This window comes from Stigmatopora nigra, chromosome 15 (genome assembly GCF_051989575.1).
Source record: "Stigmatopora nigra isolate UIUO_SnigA chromosome 15, RoL_Snig_1.1, whole genome shotgun sequence".
NCBI classification, from domain to species: Eukaryota; Metazoa; Chordata; class Actinopteri; order Syngnathiformes; family Syngnathidae; genus Stigmatopora; species Stigmatopora nigra.
The window spans coordinates 11,517,501-11,536,593 of NC_135522.1; the positions used below are offsets into that span (position 1 = coordinate 11,517,501).

Here is a 19,093-nt window from a genome sequence, read left to right on the forward strand (position 1 = left end):
CATATTATTGATTACAATTTGATGTAGATGTGTTCAAAAAGGAAGGATTTCATTATTTATGAAATAATGGGTTTGACATCTACTAGTGACTAAAAAAACACTATTGGAAACCATATTATTAAAAATATATAAATCATCCTTATTAGCAATAAAAATGTAAGCCCAAAATTGGAGAGGATTTTTTTGTTTTATACCAAAAAGAGAACTTTGAGGATACTACACCGGTGATAAGTCACAACCCCTCACAAAGCAATGTTATTTCTGTCACTGAGCAATGAATACCTTGTCTCCGTCCTCTCCTGGATTCCCAGGTGGTCCACCAGGTCCTGATAGTCCAACAGGGCCTTGTTCCCCGTCATGTCCAGCCGGCCCAGCGAGTCCCTTTTCTCCCTTAAAAAAAGTATCAGAGTACAATCGTGGTTATCCTCACACATCGATTCAATTTGGAATATTTGTCGTCTTACCGGTTCGCCTTTCTCTCCCATAGGCCCCGCCGGACCTACACTGCCGAGTCGCCCTGGCTGGCCAATTGCACCCACTGCTCCAGCAGCTCCTCTTTCTCCTGTGGCACCCTGAAAGATACATTAATCACTTCTTCCTTTTTCCAATGAGCTAGCATTTTCCTCGGAGCCATTATTTTGGGTAACCACATAAATATTGAACTGGTTTGGCTGGTAACGACGGTGCTAAACGTTCAATATATTTTGACAGGGAGAAGTGACATCCGCCAAGAATAATTACCTAATTGATTAGAAAATTATCATCAATTTTTGTACTCAATTAGTTTAGAGACAATGCTGGTGTTAGAATGATCTATAATATTCATATTATTTTTAGTTTCCTACCATTTTTTTCTTTGACCCACTTTTTAAAAAAATAAAAAATCTAATTAAACCATAACATTTAAAATAGTAGAGATGTTTTTTATGTTTTTTTTAACAACAACAACATTTTTTTATAAAAGATGAGAAAATCTGTAAATATGATATTCCCTATGTTTTCTAATCAATTTGAAAAATGTATTTTCTACAGAAATTGTACACAAAAATTATTTCAGCAAAAAATAACAGGTTGAGAATTGTGACTTACTTTTATGGGCCACACAAAACAGATCTGGTACCAGTTTAATACTACAGCTTTAGCTACATAGAAAACTGGGGTAAACACCCTGAAATGTGACTTACAATGATTCCCGGAATACCAAGTACTCCCTCTCCTCCTTTTAAGCCGGCAGGACCCTAGCGTGGAGACACAAACGACTTTGCAATCAAGCTCTTTGTGTGTCATGAAGCCAGTAATGCGGACGAAAATGCTATAGATTTCAGGGCAATTTCTTGCTGTACCGTTGCGCCAGGGATCCCTCTGCTTCCTCTAAATCCCTGGACTCCTGTAGGGCCACTCTTTCCTGGTATGCCTGGTGGACCCAAGTCTCCCTGAAAATTACACATGATATCTCAAATAAGTGTTTCATTCCTTCGGTGGTGATTTATGGCTTATGTATTATGTTTGTTCATTGTGGTCAATTCACCAGGTAATCAGACTGCGATTGTCATCGCCATTAACACAACAGGCTCTCTTCCAAAAACCATATCTTGTGTTGCTAATTTCAAAGCAGCAGTTGTTGTTAGGTATTGTTTTTGTTGTTTGTTTGTTTTTTCACCGTGTGGCCGGGCCCTGTGATTGCCCATTGAGTTCCCCTGTCGTTTACACTGGTCTATTTCCTGGTGTCTGCCTCGTGTATATATATATATATATATATATATATATATATATATATATATATATATATATATATATATATATATATATATATATATATATATATATATATATATATATATATATATATATATATATATATATATATATATATATATATATATATATATATATATATATATATATATATATATATATATATATATATATATATATATATATATATATATATATATATATATATATATATATATATATATATATATATATATATATATATATATATATATATATATATATATATATATATATATATATATATATATATATATATATATATATATATATATATATATATATATATATATATATATATATATATATATATATATATATATATATATATATATATATATATATATATATTTTTTTTTTTTTTTTTTTTTATTATTTTTTTTTTTTTTTCAAGTACAAGGTAGGAAACTAGCCTTCTAGCCTTGATTCGGTCCTCCAAAGTGCAGAACTGGAGTAAATGCAGTTATTACAATTTTGTTGTTTTATAACAGAAAATTGGTAAATTTACATTTAAAAAACCCAGAAGCCATTAATTTGCAAATATCATTGAACTTTAATTTACAAATTTAAATGTTCAGATATTAAGATGTGATAGACAGTTTTTTCATGATTTGAATGAGGCAAAATAACATGCTTTTTCTCTTGAATATATTGTTATAATCATTTGTTTTCTTTATTTTGTGGATATAATTTGAATTTGGTGTTCAAAATGTCTTTTTTCCAACTTGAGTCTTGAAAAAGAGGGGGTCATCTTATATTCGGGGTCGTCCTATTTTTCAATAGTAAGGCATTTCTGTCACTTTTTGGGATGCTTTTTTTTAATCGAGTATATAGTCTGCTTTCATTTTAAAGTCATTGACAGTGATAAACATCCGGGCCAAAGTAATTATTACCGCGACGTTACAACGTGAACTAGTCACCTTAGCTCCTTCCTTTCCAGCCGATCCAGGTAAACCATGCTCACCCGGTGGTCCTGGTGAACCTGGATGGCCCCTATTGCCAGTTGGCCCTGTTTCACCGGTCTTGCCCTAAAAGGCGCATATGCACAGTTTTATTTCCAACTTTGTGTAATGCGATTCAAATGGATCGAGAGATAGCCACTTTTATGGGGAAATCTACTTACCTGTTGTCCAACAACCCCCGGCGGGCCAGGGGGGCCATTTTTGCCTTGAAATCCCTATAAATAACAGCAGTGATAGTCATAAATTTTGTCTCCTCTTCAGTTTTACAGGTTATAATGCTGTCTCCCAGCGATTAGTTTGTTTATTGTTTGCGACCGAGGACAGCATTAAAAATAATTGATAAAAATCTTGACGAAATGTAAAAAAACGACTTACTGGCTCTCCTCTCTGGCCAGGATGACCTGGGACTCCATCTTTTCCGGGAGGACCCTAATGAATTATTTTGTTATTGTCATTGTAAAGCAAACATACTATTAAAAACACCTGAAGCAAAGTAAATTCTACAAAGTGGTTATGCGAATTATTGCACAAAAGGCTGCAATGGTTTTAATTCCAACTCATAGAGACGGGACCTTTACACCAATCTGATGTCATTCAAGTGCAATCAGTGGTTTGCAATCGGGTGTTTCTTGATTTCTGTAGAAATGACATTGGTTAAACGGTCTGTGCTCGATTGGTTGGAACAAAAACCTGCACCCACAGCGGCCCTAGAGAATCAGTTTGTCCACCCCTGCTTTACACTCACATTTGGTCCTTTTGGCCCTGTTTCTCCATGCATTCCTTGCGGCCCGAGGGGGCCCTGGAAAAAAGTTGGAAGAATACATTTTTAAAAATGTGGTTATTTTTTGTGAATCTTGTCTTATGTAGTTAAAAAAATAAAAACATGATAAAAAACATCAAGCCCACTACGCAAGTAGTAATTACCTGCTCTCCGGGAGATCCTTGAGTGCCCTCTTGTCCAGTAGAGCCCTTAGGAGCAAAATAAAACATGAACTGACTATTAGCTCATTAACTCTCATTGACGTTGCTTAGTTTTAATATAATATTCATTCATTCATTTTCTGAACTGCTTTATAATCATTAGGGTCACAAGGGTTAAGGGAGCCTATCCCAGATGACTCCGGGCCAGAGGCAGGAGACCCCTTGAATCGGTCGCCAGCCGATCGAAGGGCACAAGGAGACAGATAACCATGCTTGCTGACATTCATGTCTAAGTCCATATCTAGTGTCCAATCAGCCGACCATGCATGTTTTTGGAATGTGGGATGAAACCGTGTACCCGGAGGAAACCCACCCATGCCCAGAAAGAACATACAAACTCCACACAGGTGTACTGACCTGGATTTTAACCCAGGACCCCAGAGCTGTGAGTTTGACGCTCTAACCACTCGCGCCAATGGGCCGCCATTTCAAGTCAATCCACATGCAAAAAAATGATACACAAGGCCAAAGCTGTCCCTCACCCCTGTATAAAGGCTATAACTCAAGGGTCTCCAATTTATTCCACATAAGGCTGCAGTGGGTGGAGCATTTCTTTCCAAATACACATTTTTTAACACAAATTGTGTCTTACAAAGCCACTTCAGGGTATAGTTTTTCACTCATCTTGCTTCGGTGCAGGCAAGCATGATCAATTCCTGTTCGGTGGCAGCATGATTGTGAGTGAGAATGGTTGTCTGTCTCTCTGTGTGCCCTACGGCTGGCTGGTGACATGCATATGCTGTGTCCTGCCTTTTGCTCGAAGTATGCTGGAAATAGTGTCTTACAATAAATATTTTAACAAAATTTTGATGCAGTTGGTATTAACAGGAGCCTCATTGGTTAAAATATCTGTGTTGGATTGTTTGGAATAAAAACCAGGACCCATAACAATCCTTGATGATCAGTTTGAAGACCATTGCTATAATTTGAATAGATTGAATAGAATGGTTTTATTGTCATTATACAAGTATTATGAGATTTAAACCTTCACCACAAAGTGCACAAAACAATAACAAACATACAGACAAATAAATAATCAATACATATAATAACTAATTAATAAATATATAAGTGTCATCTATGTGTCTTCACCTTCTCTCCACGCTTCCCAGTAGTGCCTCTTGCTCCTCTTCCTCCTCGGGCTCCCTTTCGGCAAAAACAAATCATTTGTTAGCATGTGAATAATTCATCTCATGCAGGGAAATGCCAAAAAGTAAAACCAATTGTGGTCAACCTGTATCATGATTTAATGATGATGGTATTAAATTACAGTGCCGTGGTGTATCTAGAACTGGCTGTGATGTCAATAGTGGCACTTACATTAGGACCTCTTTGACCTCCAGATCCTGGCTGGCCTGCTGGACCCTGGATTTAAAAGTGAATAATAGACAAATTCAGTGAAACCTGAATATCTTACTAAGAATAACCAGGTTAAGCGCACTGAAAAATAAATAAATAAATAAATAAGAAAAAGTTGAATTCACAGAGAAAAAAAACAGCTATGGTTGCCAGAACTTTAACATAAGAAACTCATCAAAGGTTCTTTGTCAAATTAGCAAGCACCATCAAATGAAGTGAATTTTATTTTATATACAGTTATACCACTACTTGGAAATGCCTCTAGGTACAACATTTTCAGGTTATGAAGCTTTTTATGTGCAAATGAATGCCCCGAGATACGAAAAAGATCTTCTCATTCACTCCCCTCCAAGTCTCACTGTTGTTGCGCCTGTGAGCATTGAAGTCCCCCAGCAGAACAAGTGAGTCCCGGGAAGGAGCGCAATGCATTAATACCAGCCAATGTTAATTTGAAATAAGAATAATTCAAGAAGTCACGACAGTAGGTAAGTATGCTCTAGTTTCAATGTCCTCACCCTTCGTCCCTTCTCTCCTGGAGATCCTGCCACACCAAGGAAGCCAACTGTTCCCTGGAGAGACAATGGGTTAATCAGACTCGCCTAAATATCTTATTAGTGTATAATTTACTAATTTATGAATTTATGAATTTTTTTACCGTATTTTCTCACATATAGGCGGGATTCGTAACAAAAAAAATGATGACTGAATCCAGGTTTCAGCTTGATTACGCAAAAATTAGACTTGACATGCATGAAACTGCAAATTGACAAAGAGGAAGCGCCATAACACTATTTTTGCACCCAGAGACTTGGTGAAAACGAGGCCGCTACAGAAACACTTTCTGGTTATACTGCTCACGTTTTCTTTTTAAATGTCTGTCTAGACAACACCCTTTTGGAATACAGAAAGAAAATGATTGTGCATTTGTGATTAGGAAATAAAACACAGTTCTGCTTATATTTTTTTGCTTTTTATTTCCAATTCGAAAGTGACAACTATAGAAGTAATATGAACCATCGAAAAAATCGAGATATTTTTACATTAGAAGCCTTATGGCCGGCACAAGATCTGAAACTTCTGGTAAGAAAAGTGTAATTTCTGTCATTGAGAAGCACTAGGTTCTCGTCAAGATACTTATTTCTTTTTTCAAATTGAATAATTTGATATTTTGCATTTACAAAGACGGGCATATTAACTTCCTTATGATAATGACCGAAATAATGTGCAATCCAGCAGACGATTCTTTTGATTCAGTATCTTAGAAATACCATGTGTGATGATTTTTCTTCAGATTTTCCCTTCGAAGTAACACAATTGTACTCCCTATTAAAACCAAGAATATGGGGGTGAAAATTTTGAATCAGAGGGCGTCTTATACGAGAGAAATTGTAAAATTCAATGATTTTAAGGCATTTGTAACGGTACGCTTATACACGGAGGCGTCTTATATGCAAGAAAATACGGTATTCTTATATGAAACAAAACACAATAGGAAATACCCTCATTCATACGCATGTGAGTAATTGATTACCTTTGAACCTTGACGTCCTGGGTATCCTGGCAGTCCTGGCACTCCAAGGTGACCCTGCAAGAGCAAAAAAAGTTGAAAACCCAATGCTTCCTCCAAGATTCCAACACTTAAATGAAATAAGAAAACAAAGTTGCAGCAACACACTTTTTTATACATTTATTCATGTATTTATTTATTAACTTATTACCACCTATGTATTTATGACTAAAATGCCTTTCCTAATTCTGCATCCTCACCCTCTTGCTACTGTGACAACAAAATTTCCCGAATACGTGATGAATTAAGTTATCCAATCCAAATACACTTCTTGATAATTGTGTACTAATTGTATTTATGAAAACGTAGTATAGTAGAAATAATAGGGGTTATCCTAAGTCACTTTTTTTTCGATTATCGCAGCCATGTTTGGTCTAGATTATCCGTGAAAATTGGGGGATTACTATAAATCAATAGATGGCAAATTCAAAATGTATTTCTAAAGAATAAGGACTAGGCCACCGGAGTTGCACCCTCGGCCAAACTATAAGAAAAAAAAGTAACTTTTTGTCCTGAAAACACTAATTTATGTTTTCCTCAAATACCCCACCTTCTCTCCAGCAATTCCAAGAGGTCCAACATCCCCCATGGCTCCCAGTTGGCCATTTGGCCCCTCTGCTCCGTCCTCACCGCGAGGACCTGGAGCCCCACTCTCGCCCTAAAGGGGAAAAAAAGGTTATTTTGCAGACTTGTGCAAAAAGAAGTATAGCAGATATAAGAAAGTTGTCACATTCTGACCCTGTCTCCCTTGAGGCCCATGTCTCCTTTGAAGCCAGGGAATCCATCTTCTCCCTAATAAGGTCACATGAGATATACAAAATTAGAAATATGATACTGTATTGTGATGGAAAATTAAAGGGATTATGGCGACTGATTGAAAGCAACTAGATGTAGAAGTGGGCAGTAAAACCGTAATGATAATTGTTGTGAAATATTTTTTGACAACAACACACTACAACTACACCACACGACTACCAGAGAGAATGGAGGTACTGTTGCGAGACGAACGCTACTTCAAAACCAACGCTCAGGAGAAGAGGATGACGTGGAAACGTGTTTTTACCATGTTAGCAATAAAGGTTAACATGGAGCATTAAGGCAAAAGTACAATAACACGGCCAAAATAAGTTATTATGAGATGCAGCATAGCACCAAGCCGGCCCACCAAAAGATCCAGGTGAATTCTCCCTGGTGTTTTCTTTCTTTCTGATTTTTAAAGACTTATTGAAAATGTCCTTAACCCACTGTCGTCATTTGAGGACAGCCTGCAATACTTTTTTCTTACTTGACATCAAGGTGTTTCCCCATTTTATTTAACTGTTCTGAAAGTATTTCAAATATCTAAAACTTCTTATCTTAGGTAAAAATGGGTTAAGTTCATCCAACCTTTTTTAATGTTATTTCTTGTAAATGGCCATATGTGAGGTAGATTTACATTGTTTAATTTTGTGAGGCTGAAAATAGTCTTCTTGCCAATGGTGATGATGTCTTCAGTTGATTATTTTATTCATTTCATATTGCGCAGCAATTTTTGGTCTGAAGGCAAATTTATAAAATTAAAGAAGCCTGTCAAGATTTCTGCAGGTGTTATTCTTTAATTTTCATAGCAGAACAACAATCTTAAATAAACATAATTCATATTCTCTTTTCTTGTAAAGTAATGTAATAGGTACTTTCAAATTTGAATGAGGAGGAAAGGGATTTATTTACTTATTCACAGAAAGGGGTTATCATGATAATTATCAATATCGACTGATATCATCTTTATTTTATCATGATTTTATTTTAGTCATATCACCCAGCTCTAACTAGATCCATGTACAATACCCTAGTTGTAACTCACCTTTTCTCCTTTGACCCCCTTTAGACCTCTAACGCCATCAGTTCCCTGAAAAAATAGTCATAATTATTGTTGTGAGGATACTCCACCTATCTTTTAGGTTAAATAAAATTGCATTTTGACGTTGCTTGAAATCCAATCCATTTGAAGAAGGGCGGTGACAGAGAATGAATCAAAGTTCATTTTCAGATAACCCCCACTTCTCATGGATTGTACATCTACTCGTGATGAACTGATTTTGAAGTTTTAAAATGTATTTTTAACAATAACTGCCAGCACCTCAGTCAAAATTGCTTGGATGTCAAGTGCCGTCAACTGCTGCCAATGAGTTAACTAAGTAACTTCCTTCCTTACTTGCGATAGACATTTTCTAATGCATTTTATTAATACCTGCAATGCCATTGACAGAGATAGGTGTCAATTCTATTTATTATAGTAACTTTCTGAATATTAATTTGTTTCAATGGCTGCCATCGACAGTGCTAGACATCCAATCTATTTGAAGTGGGAGGACTGGCAGCCAGATTATTCACATCGAATGGATTTGATATCCAGTCATGTCAAACTAATTTAAACTCAGAGCTATGTCTATTGTCGTCGATGACACTGAGATGATGTGAAGGGCGAAAGATCATGACGAAGATCAGTCAAGGGAATCCAACGAAGAGTAACAACTTTGATGTTGGGGATTAGCCTTAATAAACATTGATATGCAGACAAACTGACAATAAATGTTTGAAGATGGGTCCTTAAATACCCCAAGCAGAGCAACTGGCAACAATGTCCAAGTGGTGGTGATTAGGAGTAGGTGGAATTAGCTTCCTAATAGGTGAAATGACATCGGATTGTGTTGAAATCTCCCCGATAGTGGCATTGTCAGGTTACACAAAAGGCCACCATTCTTTCATTTTTCTCAGCTCTTGTAAATTCCCTTTGAAGAGTTTCCCATAAAAAAAATACATTTAATATCTCATCTCACCTCAATGTCTAAACCGCTTCATCCTCATTAGGGTTGCGGGGGGTGTTGTAGCCTATCCCAGCTGACTCCAAGCCAGAAGCAGGGGACCCCATAAATCGGTGGGTAGCCAATCGAAGGGCACGAGGAGACGGACAACCAATCATGCTCCCACTCATATGTAGGGGCAATTTGAAGTGTCTGATTAGCCTACTGTGCATGTCTTTAGAATGTTGGAGGGATCCAGAGTACCCGAAAAAAACCCACGCAGGCCTGGGGAGAACATGCAAACTCCACACAGGTGGATCAACCTGGATTTGACCGTGGACCTGTGAGGCTGACGTGCTAACCATTCGTGCCACCGGGCAGCCTGCTTTTAACATGAAACTGATATAAGAATTGAGTGTCTATGGATGTTTGAAAAGTATTAAACATGTTTAGGACACAGTGGCAAACAATTGTTATACTTTTCTTCAATAGGTTGTGAGCTTTCTGCATTATCCTTGGTATGCTGGGTAATATAAAGCATTTTAATTCAGATTCAAGATGCAGATGATCATCAGTAAGTGCAAATTGTCGTCTGCCCTATAGCTGATAGGCAACCAGTGCAGGGTGTAGTCAGCCTTTCGGCCGGAGTCAACAGGGATAGGCAATCGTTACGAGGATACGAGTATGGAAGATGAATGAATGAATAAATAAGTTGCAAGAAATACGTTGACTACATTTAGTTGCAGAAGGTATTAATAAGGTCATCGGTAACTTTGTGAATGGCACGAAATGAGTAAGTATCTTATTTGGTGGTAATGTGGCTAATCAACTTACCTAGATTTTCCAGTTTTGTTATAGCCATTGTCTTACCTTGACGCCACGGATCCCTGGATATCCAATTGGCCCTTGGGCACCTATCACGCCCTGCATGAGATTCATTATAATGTTCATATACAATCTGTCTTAAGGAAGAATTTTGATTCACACATTCCATTATTACATATATACATATTTACCTGAGCACCTTTTTCTCCTTGAGATCCCTCTCTTCCGGGGTGGCCCTGCAGGAAAGAAAATAATTTCAAGTCAAGTTATCGTCATTGCACTGTGGTTGAGTTAACAGAATTACTCCAACTGCATTGAGGAAATTGAAATGCATAGAAGTCAGTGTTTGTGAGAGAGAAGCCTCTGTTATAATGTAACTACTTGAAAAAATAGCCCTGTCAGATAATTAATAGGCACATGAAGTGAGTAGCAATTTAAACTCCAAAATGGGAGCACATTTTGGGGTGGAATACAATGAACTTATTGAAGTGGAACAGAATCTGTTGTCAAATATTAGCATTTGGATCAAGCATTTACCTTTAAGCAGTAATGAAAATGGAATTCATCTATATCACATTCAGTGTACTCTTCTGGCAAGTAACATTTGCCAAATTAATAAAATTGAAGTTCCACTTTATTTGAATATGGGTTCCTAAGACTGCCATGAGTTTGAAGTAATTGTGGCATGACACCTGCCATGATCATGAATGAATGCTTATGATAGACATCAATAACTCATTCACTGCCTTTGGCAGCAATAGGAAACAGTTCAACAAGCTTCTCAGTGTGGGGAACTGCTTTGTTTTTGTACTAAATGAATTGGCTACCATTGACAGTGATAGTCATTCAATCTATTTTGACTGGGAGGGGCGAATGAACGATCATCCAATGGCACTGAAATATTATCATTAAATGCCAACCATCAAGAGATAATGTCATTGTTACATTCTCGTTTTATTAATATTTCACAGTGGCACCTGTACTCACTAATACCTAAACAAACAAAAAAAATTGAAGGTTACCAAATACCTCAATGGGACAACTTTCTGGATAAGAAAGAAATTCAAAGTTACGAAATGCAGAATTTCAGAAATTCAAACATTGTCTTGTAGAATCCTGAATTTAATTTTGAAAATGTCATGATAGAGACACTTCACTGGCCTCCATTGGCAAGAATGAATCTGAATCTACATGATGCACTGTAGGCAGATGAGCAAGCTGGGAGTGATCACCATGTGTAAGGAGAATGGTGGGAGTCCAACCCAAAAAAAGTCATGCTCTGGGACTGGGTAGCGGCCACTGACGTAGAATGAGCACAATAGTTGGTCAAAAAGAACCCTTTCAGGGGACATTTTCCAGGACCTTCTGACGGAGCCACTCAGGCAGTCAGTTCTTCATTCGTGTTCCTTCTACCCTCATTCCTCACAGACTTCGAATAGATTTCAAGTTTTTCTTAGTGCGCTGTTTTATTCTTGCTTTTCATCATGGGCTCCACAAAAGTTATGATGTAAGTGAAAAGAAGAAGCCTAATGTTGTCAAAGTGTTCACGAGTTTTGCTATCGCCCAGCTTGACAACGAATGCATACCTGTCAACTTATAAGTTTTTTCCTGTATTTTATACGATTTTTGATCATTTCAAATGATGTACGCTGTATATAAAAACTTTTGTACAGGATTTTTTTAAGTACAGGATTTGTGTAATACCGATCTCATTTTACCCATTTCGGCTCTAATATATAGTCTCGGTCACTTGTAGCAGACCAAAACATCATCGTCGACTGCTAAAATTGTCATTGACCAACACGACAGATTTTTCCTCATATCAGTAAAGCTGCATTGAGAAAGCAACAACGAATCACTATTGTGATTATTTTTCCCTGCGTTTCAAGATAAAATGCAGGGTACAACTTACGTCCTAAGTGAGTAAACATGTGCCACGTTGTGTTTGTAGTCTTTCATCGCCTAATAAGTGGAATTGCAATCATAAATAAGGGGAGGTATTGGCCGAGGTTGACAGGTATAAGAATGCATTGAAAATTATGAAAAGTCGTCAAAAGCTATCGTTGTTTGATAGATATTTCAAGAAACATAACACAATTTGAAGTTTTTAAGTTGTGTTCGCGTGCAAGTGTGTATATGTTCACTCAGCTGCCAAATGTTTGCCTGATCCTACGTACCTACCTACACACTGGCCAATCGACCCTAACGGAAAAAAAAAGTTTTGTGTATCTATGTGCGCACAGAAAGCAGATTTGATTTTACGTACAGTTCACAGTGGTGGGAGAAAGGACTACAGCTAGTGACAAATCTTAGTACTGAATGAAATACACTGGAGTGGAGACACTTGGATGAAGCACTCAAATAAAGCATGTCTCCATTGACCAAAAGGGGAAAAAAGGTCCAGGTCACAATTTTTTTTTTAACCCTAAGAAAGAAGCAGGTATATTTCTAAAAAAGAATCCACACTTTAGCCGGAGTTTGATTACCAGATATTTTATATGGGCTTTAAATGAAAGTCTTGGTCCAGGATAAAACCAGAGGATGTATTATTTAAACCCTGCTTTATCGGTTTACTTTTGGATGTTATATTTTTAACATTCTGTAGTAGCACATTTGTATGAGAGAAAGCCATGACGATTATCTGTGTTCAAGATCATATAAATGAGGATGGATAACATTAGAAGCAGCTTGTAAAAACTCAAAACGCTGAGTGAGTTAGAACTGCAATAAAAAATAGTATCATCTGCATAGAAATTGTCAATTGCATCTGACGTTATTACACATATTGTTTATATAGATAGAGTCTACTAGTGCCAAACTTATTTAATTCACGCCAAAAGGATGACAAAGCAACATGATTGGACGTCATTCACAGTAACAGTGAAAGACTTTAAACAGAGTTAAACGCATGGACAATACGCATCTATGGGCACATTTTGTTTTTGTTTGTACTTACAGGCTGTCCATCAATGCCCGGTAGTCCTTGCATTCCTTGTTTCCCCTGGGGACCCTGTATCGGACAAAACAACATATCAGACATTACACATGCAGTATTCTTACACTTCCCCTTGTAAAATGCCTACCATTCATGTGTTAAAAAAAGATGTCTAATGATTATTTACGTCTTTACCGAATCACCAACGTTCATGAAATCCCAAGCCGGGTACTCAGGTTTTCTCCCACAACCCAAAAAAACAAGCGTTGTAGAGTGATTGAACACTCAAAATTGCCCATAAGTATGAGTGTGAGCGTGTATGGTTGTTCGTCTTCTTGTGGCCTCCCATTGGCTGGAAAACATTTCAGAATGTCCCCCACCTGTTCCCCATAGTTGGCTGGGATAAACTCCAGCACCCCTGGGAATCTACAATCATCAATAGCTCAGCATAAGTTGTAAATCAATTCTTTTGCTTTTATCAGTCCAGACTTTGGTTGCACAAAGGCCAAGCCTTCCATAATTTCCGTGAGCCTGTGTATTTTTCCTCTGCATTGATTTCCTGTCTGTACCAATGCTGTCACCATTAGAGCTGACACTAGTTGAGTTGTACTGTCGGCTCCTGTAGGCAAGTGCAATGGCAGCGCTCACAAGGTCACTAAGATTCAATTCCGTGAATAAGCAAAACAAAAGCAACCCACCTTCTCTCCCGGCAACCCAATGGGACCCTGAGATCCAGGTAAGCCCTGTATTAAAGCATCAGTCAGGTTAAATGTCACATGATTGCTTAAAATATATATATATATATATATATATATATATATATATATATATATATATATATATATATATATATATATATATATATATATATATATATATATATATATATATATATATATATATATATATATATATATATATATATATATATATATATATATATATATATATATATATATATATATATATATATATATATATATATATATATATATATATATATATATATATATATATATATATATATATATATATATATATATATATATATATATATATATATATATATATATATATATATATATATATATATATATATATATATATATATATATATATATATATATATATATATATATATATATATATATATATATATATATATATATATATATATATATATATATATATAGGTTATAGGGGTACCACATAAATTATTTAAATAAATGACAGATTTCATCTTTTTTTTTTTTACCCCAGGACCTGAATCTGGGTCACCACCTCTCATCTGCCCGCATGCTCAGCACCGGCTTGCCCCCAGGCTGTTTGCTGAGTCTAATACTTTACTTGCTATACATACATGACTGCACCAACACACACCTTATACTCAGCAAATGGCATGCTATCAACAACTTGGAGCCAATAATTTCCAAAATCAGAGAACTAATTCGACAGGACAAGGTCGTTGCGATAGAGTTTAGGCAATATTCTGAATTAGAAGTGATGATAACTGAAAAACATAGATCAAAACCTCTGGTCCAGGATGTCCTTGTTGTCCTGCAGGTCCTATTTCTCCATGCAGACCCTAGAAACAAGCATCATGATGTCCAAATTGTTCACAAATATAACTATAAACTTGCATGTAAGCCATATTTGTAACAAAAAAATTAAGACTGAATCAAGGGTACGGCTTATATGTGCAAAAGACTTACAGTGTTGATATATTATTTTTCACCAGTAGGTGTTGGAAAATTAGCATTTACTATTTGTTGGTTATTTTCTGTTTTGCAGTAAGAAGACTATCATAACTTCCTTATGATATTGACCCTAATAATTGGTTTTTGATCCTTACAGTAGCTCAGACATGATTTTTTTTTAGATTTTCCCTTCAAAGTATCACATTCATACTCCCTATTAAAACTATGAATCTGGAGGTGAAAATTGTGAATCAGGTGGCGGCTTATATGCGGCGGTGCCTTATAGGCATATATATATATATATATATATATATATATATATATATATATATATATATATATATATATATATATATATATATATATATATATATATATATATATATATATATATATATATATATATATATATATATATATATATATATATATATATATATATATATATATATATATATATAGATATATATAGATATAGATATATATATATATATATATATATATAGATAGATAGATAGATAGATAGATAGATAGATAGATAGATAGATAGATAGATAGATAGATAGATGGATAGATAGATATATATATATATATATATATATATATATATATATATATATATATATATATATATATATATATATATAGATATATATATATATATATATATATATATATATATATATATATATATATATATATATATATATATATATATATATATATATATATATATATATATATATATATATATATATATATATATATATATATATATATATATATATATATATATATATATATATATATATATATATATATATATATATATATATATGTATATATATATGTATGTATATATATATAGATATACACGAGGAGACAGACAACTTGTCAATTTGATTAGTGCAACACTTTCATAGTTATTATAGTCATCAGGGATTGTTCATATAGTTCTACTGTACCTGGTTTCCCTTTGACCCTTGTGCACCATCTGTTCCTTGGATACCCTAACAACAGGCAAGGCAAACTTATTTGTATACCATAATTAAATACATGCTAATTAAATCACATGAAAGTCACTGAAACACCAACAAGAGATAGAAAACAAAAACACAAATAAATGTGATACATGAAATTCGACAAAATATAAAAACAACAGGAGCATCCCGCTACTTGGTTCTTGGTCTCAAAATACACGGCAAACATGTTCCAGATAACATAAGTCATATATTTTTGTCCATTAAGTGTTTGCAAGATGAGCAGTAAGATTTTTGTCTATCCTTTAACTCATGTGAAGCCACTGTAGTGTGGTTAAGTTTCTTGTGTTTGTCAGGACTCTGTCAGCATCATTTTGCTGCAGCCTCCCAAAATACTTTTTCTCAATACCTGTGAATATGCATATTGTAATTTGCGAAAAAATATGATTTGGTTTGAAGATTTGACTCCAATACCATCCACTGGCATATGAACAGACACACATGATTGAACATCTATCATTATTTCAAAATTGGAGCAATGTTGACTTACCGGTTGTCCAGGTGGACCTGGCATTCCGCGAGGCCCAAAAAGACCCCGTTGACCCTGGAATGAAAGAAAAATAAATGTATCTGCTTATATTAAATTTTGACATTATTTGAGGCATACCATGATGTGATATTTATGCATACTTGTGTTTACAGATGTATTTTTTTGTGTGGATATTTTAGTTTTTGCCAACCTGCTCTACTCTGCACCGTGTTCTTTGTAGGCTAGCCAAGGCACCTGTTCCAGAAGCACATCTGTGATCTCCAGGGACATGATTGATATGGAAATATAATCACTATGGCCATGATTTTTATCTCTACGTTCTGCTTCTACTCATTCCAAGCAAACTCATATTCTACCTTAACCCCCCCAACAGTATTTGCCAGTGAAAACAGCCTCTGTGGTTTAACACAGACTTGCAGGCATGTTTCAGGTCACTTTTCCTGCCACGCAGGGTGCTGCATTTGCAAAGACAACCACCTACTGAGAACTCGGCTCCTACTGAGAGGAAGATGGAGTGTGAGTCAATCAGCCTCTGTGTTTGATGCAGAGATGAACTTGAGAAATGACAGGCGTACTAAAGGTACTCCTGTCCTCTCAACCTGCCTCACATTTCTCCGACAGGTACTTTGTAGCCACAATTAAAGGGAGTGGAGACATCGGTGACTCAACCCTCAATCACAGAACTGTGAGGGGGACGGGCTAACTAACCGGCATATTTTGTGTGTGTGTGTATATATATATATATATATATATATATATATATATATATATATATATATATATATATATATATATATATATATATATATATATATATATATATATATATATATATATATATATATATATATATATATATATATATATATATATATATATATATATATATATATATATATATATATATATATATATATATATATATATATATATATATATATATATATATATATATATATATATATATATATATATATATATATATATATATATATATATATATATATATATATATATATATATATATATATATATATATATATATATATATATATATATATATATATATATATATATATATATATATATATATATATATATATATATATATATATATATATATATATATATATATATATATATATATATATATATGTATATATATATATATATATATATATAGATATATATATAGATATATATAGATATATATATATATATAGATAGATAGATAGATAGATAGATAGATAGATAGATAGATAGATAGATAGATAGATAGATAGATAGATAGATATATATATATATATATATATATATATATATATATATATATATATATAGATATAGATATATATATATATATATATATATATATATATATATATATATATATATATATATATATATATATATATATATATATATATATATATATATATATATATATATATATATATATATATATATATATATATATATATATATATATATATATATATATATATATATATATATATATATATAGATAGATAGATATAGAGATATATATATATGAAATCATTCATCATTGGTGGCTGACCAATCGCAGGGTACAAGGAGACAGAAAACCATTCACGCTCATATTCATACCTAAGAGCAATTTAAGGTGTCTTTCCAGTCTAATTTGCATGTCTTCGAGATGTTGGAGTAAACCGGACTACCGGGAGAAAGCCCTCGGGGAAGAAAATGCACTTCTCACAGGAAAGTATGAACCTACAATTTGTTATCTACTTAAACGTATGTCTCTCACTAGTCTATGACAGTTTTGAATTTATTCACACTGATCATGTATCTTTTTTGTATTATCACTCACATTAAGTATGTAGTCACACTTATATTTTACTTTTCTTTTTTAATCTTTGTATTTACTAAAAAAGTACTCCTTTGTTCTACAAATTAGAAAATTGTATCTTAGGACTCTTCTTCTGGAGCTCTGGTTTTCTTAACCTTGAAACGGGTGGGTTGTGGTACAGTCCGGCTCTGGCCTTGCTGACCAAGGCCAGATAGTATGAGAAGGATCCTACCATTATTAGCATACACCTGATTGATAAAACAGTATACTGTAATACCTCTATATCAACGGCATGCCGTTCGATTTTTCAAACTTTCCCCCGTAGTACCGTTCAATTGTACTATTGAAGGGTCAATTGTGGCTGCCTAATTTTCGAATTAACTCAGCTTTCCTGGGCCGCACTCCATGCCAGACCTCACCGACTGACTGGAATTCATGACACACCAATCAAAGGCATCTTTTTACGGGACCCTGGCTGATCAGTTTCGGATGGAGTGGTCACGAAGTTGTTTGTTGAGCTTCTCTGAGTGTGCATAAGATCACTTGAAGTTGTAGTGTGTTTACATACATGTGGACGTATTTAACGAATTGGCTTGGGCTGGGAAGTTTGCAGCAAAAGAAATTTAAACAATTCCCAAGCACAATTGCATTTTCATTCAAGGAGTAGGGCAAAATTGAACTAACTGTACTAGTTTGGTCCAAAACGTGTTGATGTGAGAGCCACACAAGAAACACAAGTTCTCAAAAACTCAGGAGTTCACATATATAATGCCCGACCAAAACACACATTGAATGGCTTTCTGTGCTACAAGTTGCGCCAAATGTGGAA

The 19,093-nt window shown here is 34.5% G+C and overlaps 1 protein-coding gene across 1 annotated transcript in view; it reads right to left on the reverse strand.

Moving 5' to 3' along the window:
- col5a3a (collagen, type V, alpha 3a) overlaps nucleotides 1-19,093 on the reverse strand; it is a 73,052-nt gene that overhangs the window by 22,247 nt on the left and 31,712 nt on the right. Inside the window, exons 21-43 of the mRNA XM_077735155.1 lie at nucleotides 16,434-16,487; nucleotides 15,869-15,913; nucleotides 14,738-14,791; nucleotides 13,905-13,949; nucleotides 13,228-13,281; nucleotides 10,463-10,507; nucleotides 10,317-10,370; nucleotides 8,507-8,551; nucleotides 7,402-7,455; nucleotides 7,214-7,321; nucleotides 6,628-6,681; nucleotides 5,612-5,665; nucleotides 5,058-5,102; nucleotides 4,830-4,883; nucleotides 3,681-3,725; nucleotides 3,502-3,555; nucleotides 3,132-3,185; nucleotides 2,918-2,971; nucleotides 2,715-2,822; nucleotides 1,344-1,433; nucleotides 1,185-1,238; nucleotides 465-572; nucleotides 283-390 (exon numbers count right to left, since the gene is read on the reverse strand). Of these exons, the coding sequence (XP_077591281.1) occupies nucleotides 283-390; nucleotides 465-572; nucleotides 1,185-1,238; nucleotides 1,344-1,433; nucleotides 2,715-2,822; nucleotides 2,918-2,971; nucleotides 3,132-3,185; nucleotides 3,502-3,555; nucleotides 3,681-3,725; nucleotides 4,830-4,883; nucleotides 5,058-5,102; nucleotides 5,612-5,665; nucleotides 6,628-6,681; nucleotides 7,214-7,321; nucleotides 7,402-7,455; nucleotides 8,507-8,551; nucleotides 10,317-10,370; nucleotides 10,463-10,507; nucleotides 13,228-13,281; nucleotides 13,905-13,949; nucleotides 14,738-14,791; nucleotides 15,869-15,913; nucleotides 16,434-16,487 (1,440 nt within the window). The remainder of the gene's footprint in view (nucleotides 1-282; nucleotides 391-464; nucleotides 573-1,184; nucleotides 1,239-1,343; nucleotides 1,434-2,714; nucleotides 2,823-2,917; nucleotides 2,972-3,131; nucleotides 3,186-3,501; nucleotides 3,556-3,680; nucleotides 3,726-4,829; nucleotides 4,884-5,057; nucleotides 5,103-5,611; nucleotides 5,666-6,627; nucleotides 6,682-7,213; nucleotides 7,322-7,401; nucleotides 7,456-8,506; nucleotides 8,552-10,316; nucleotides 10,371-10,462; nucleotides 10,508-13,227; nucleotides 13,282-13,904; nucleotides 13,950-14,737; nucleotides 14,792-15,868; nucleotides 15,914-16,433; nucleotides 16,488-19,093) is intronic.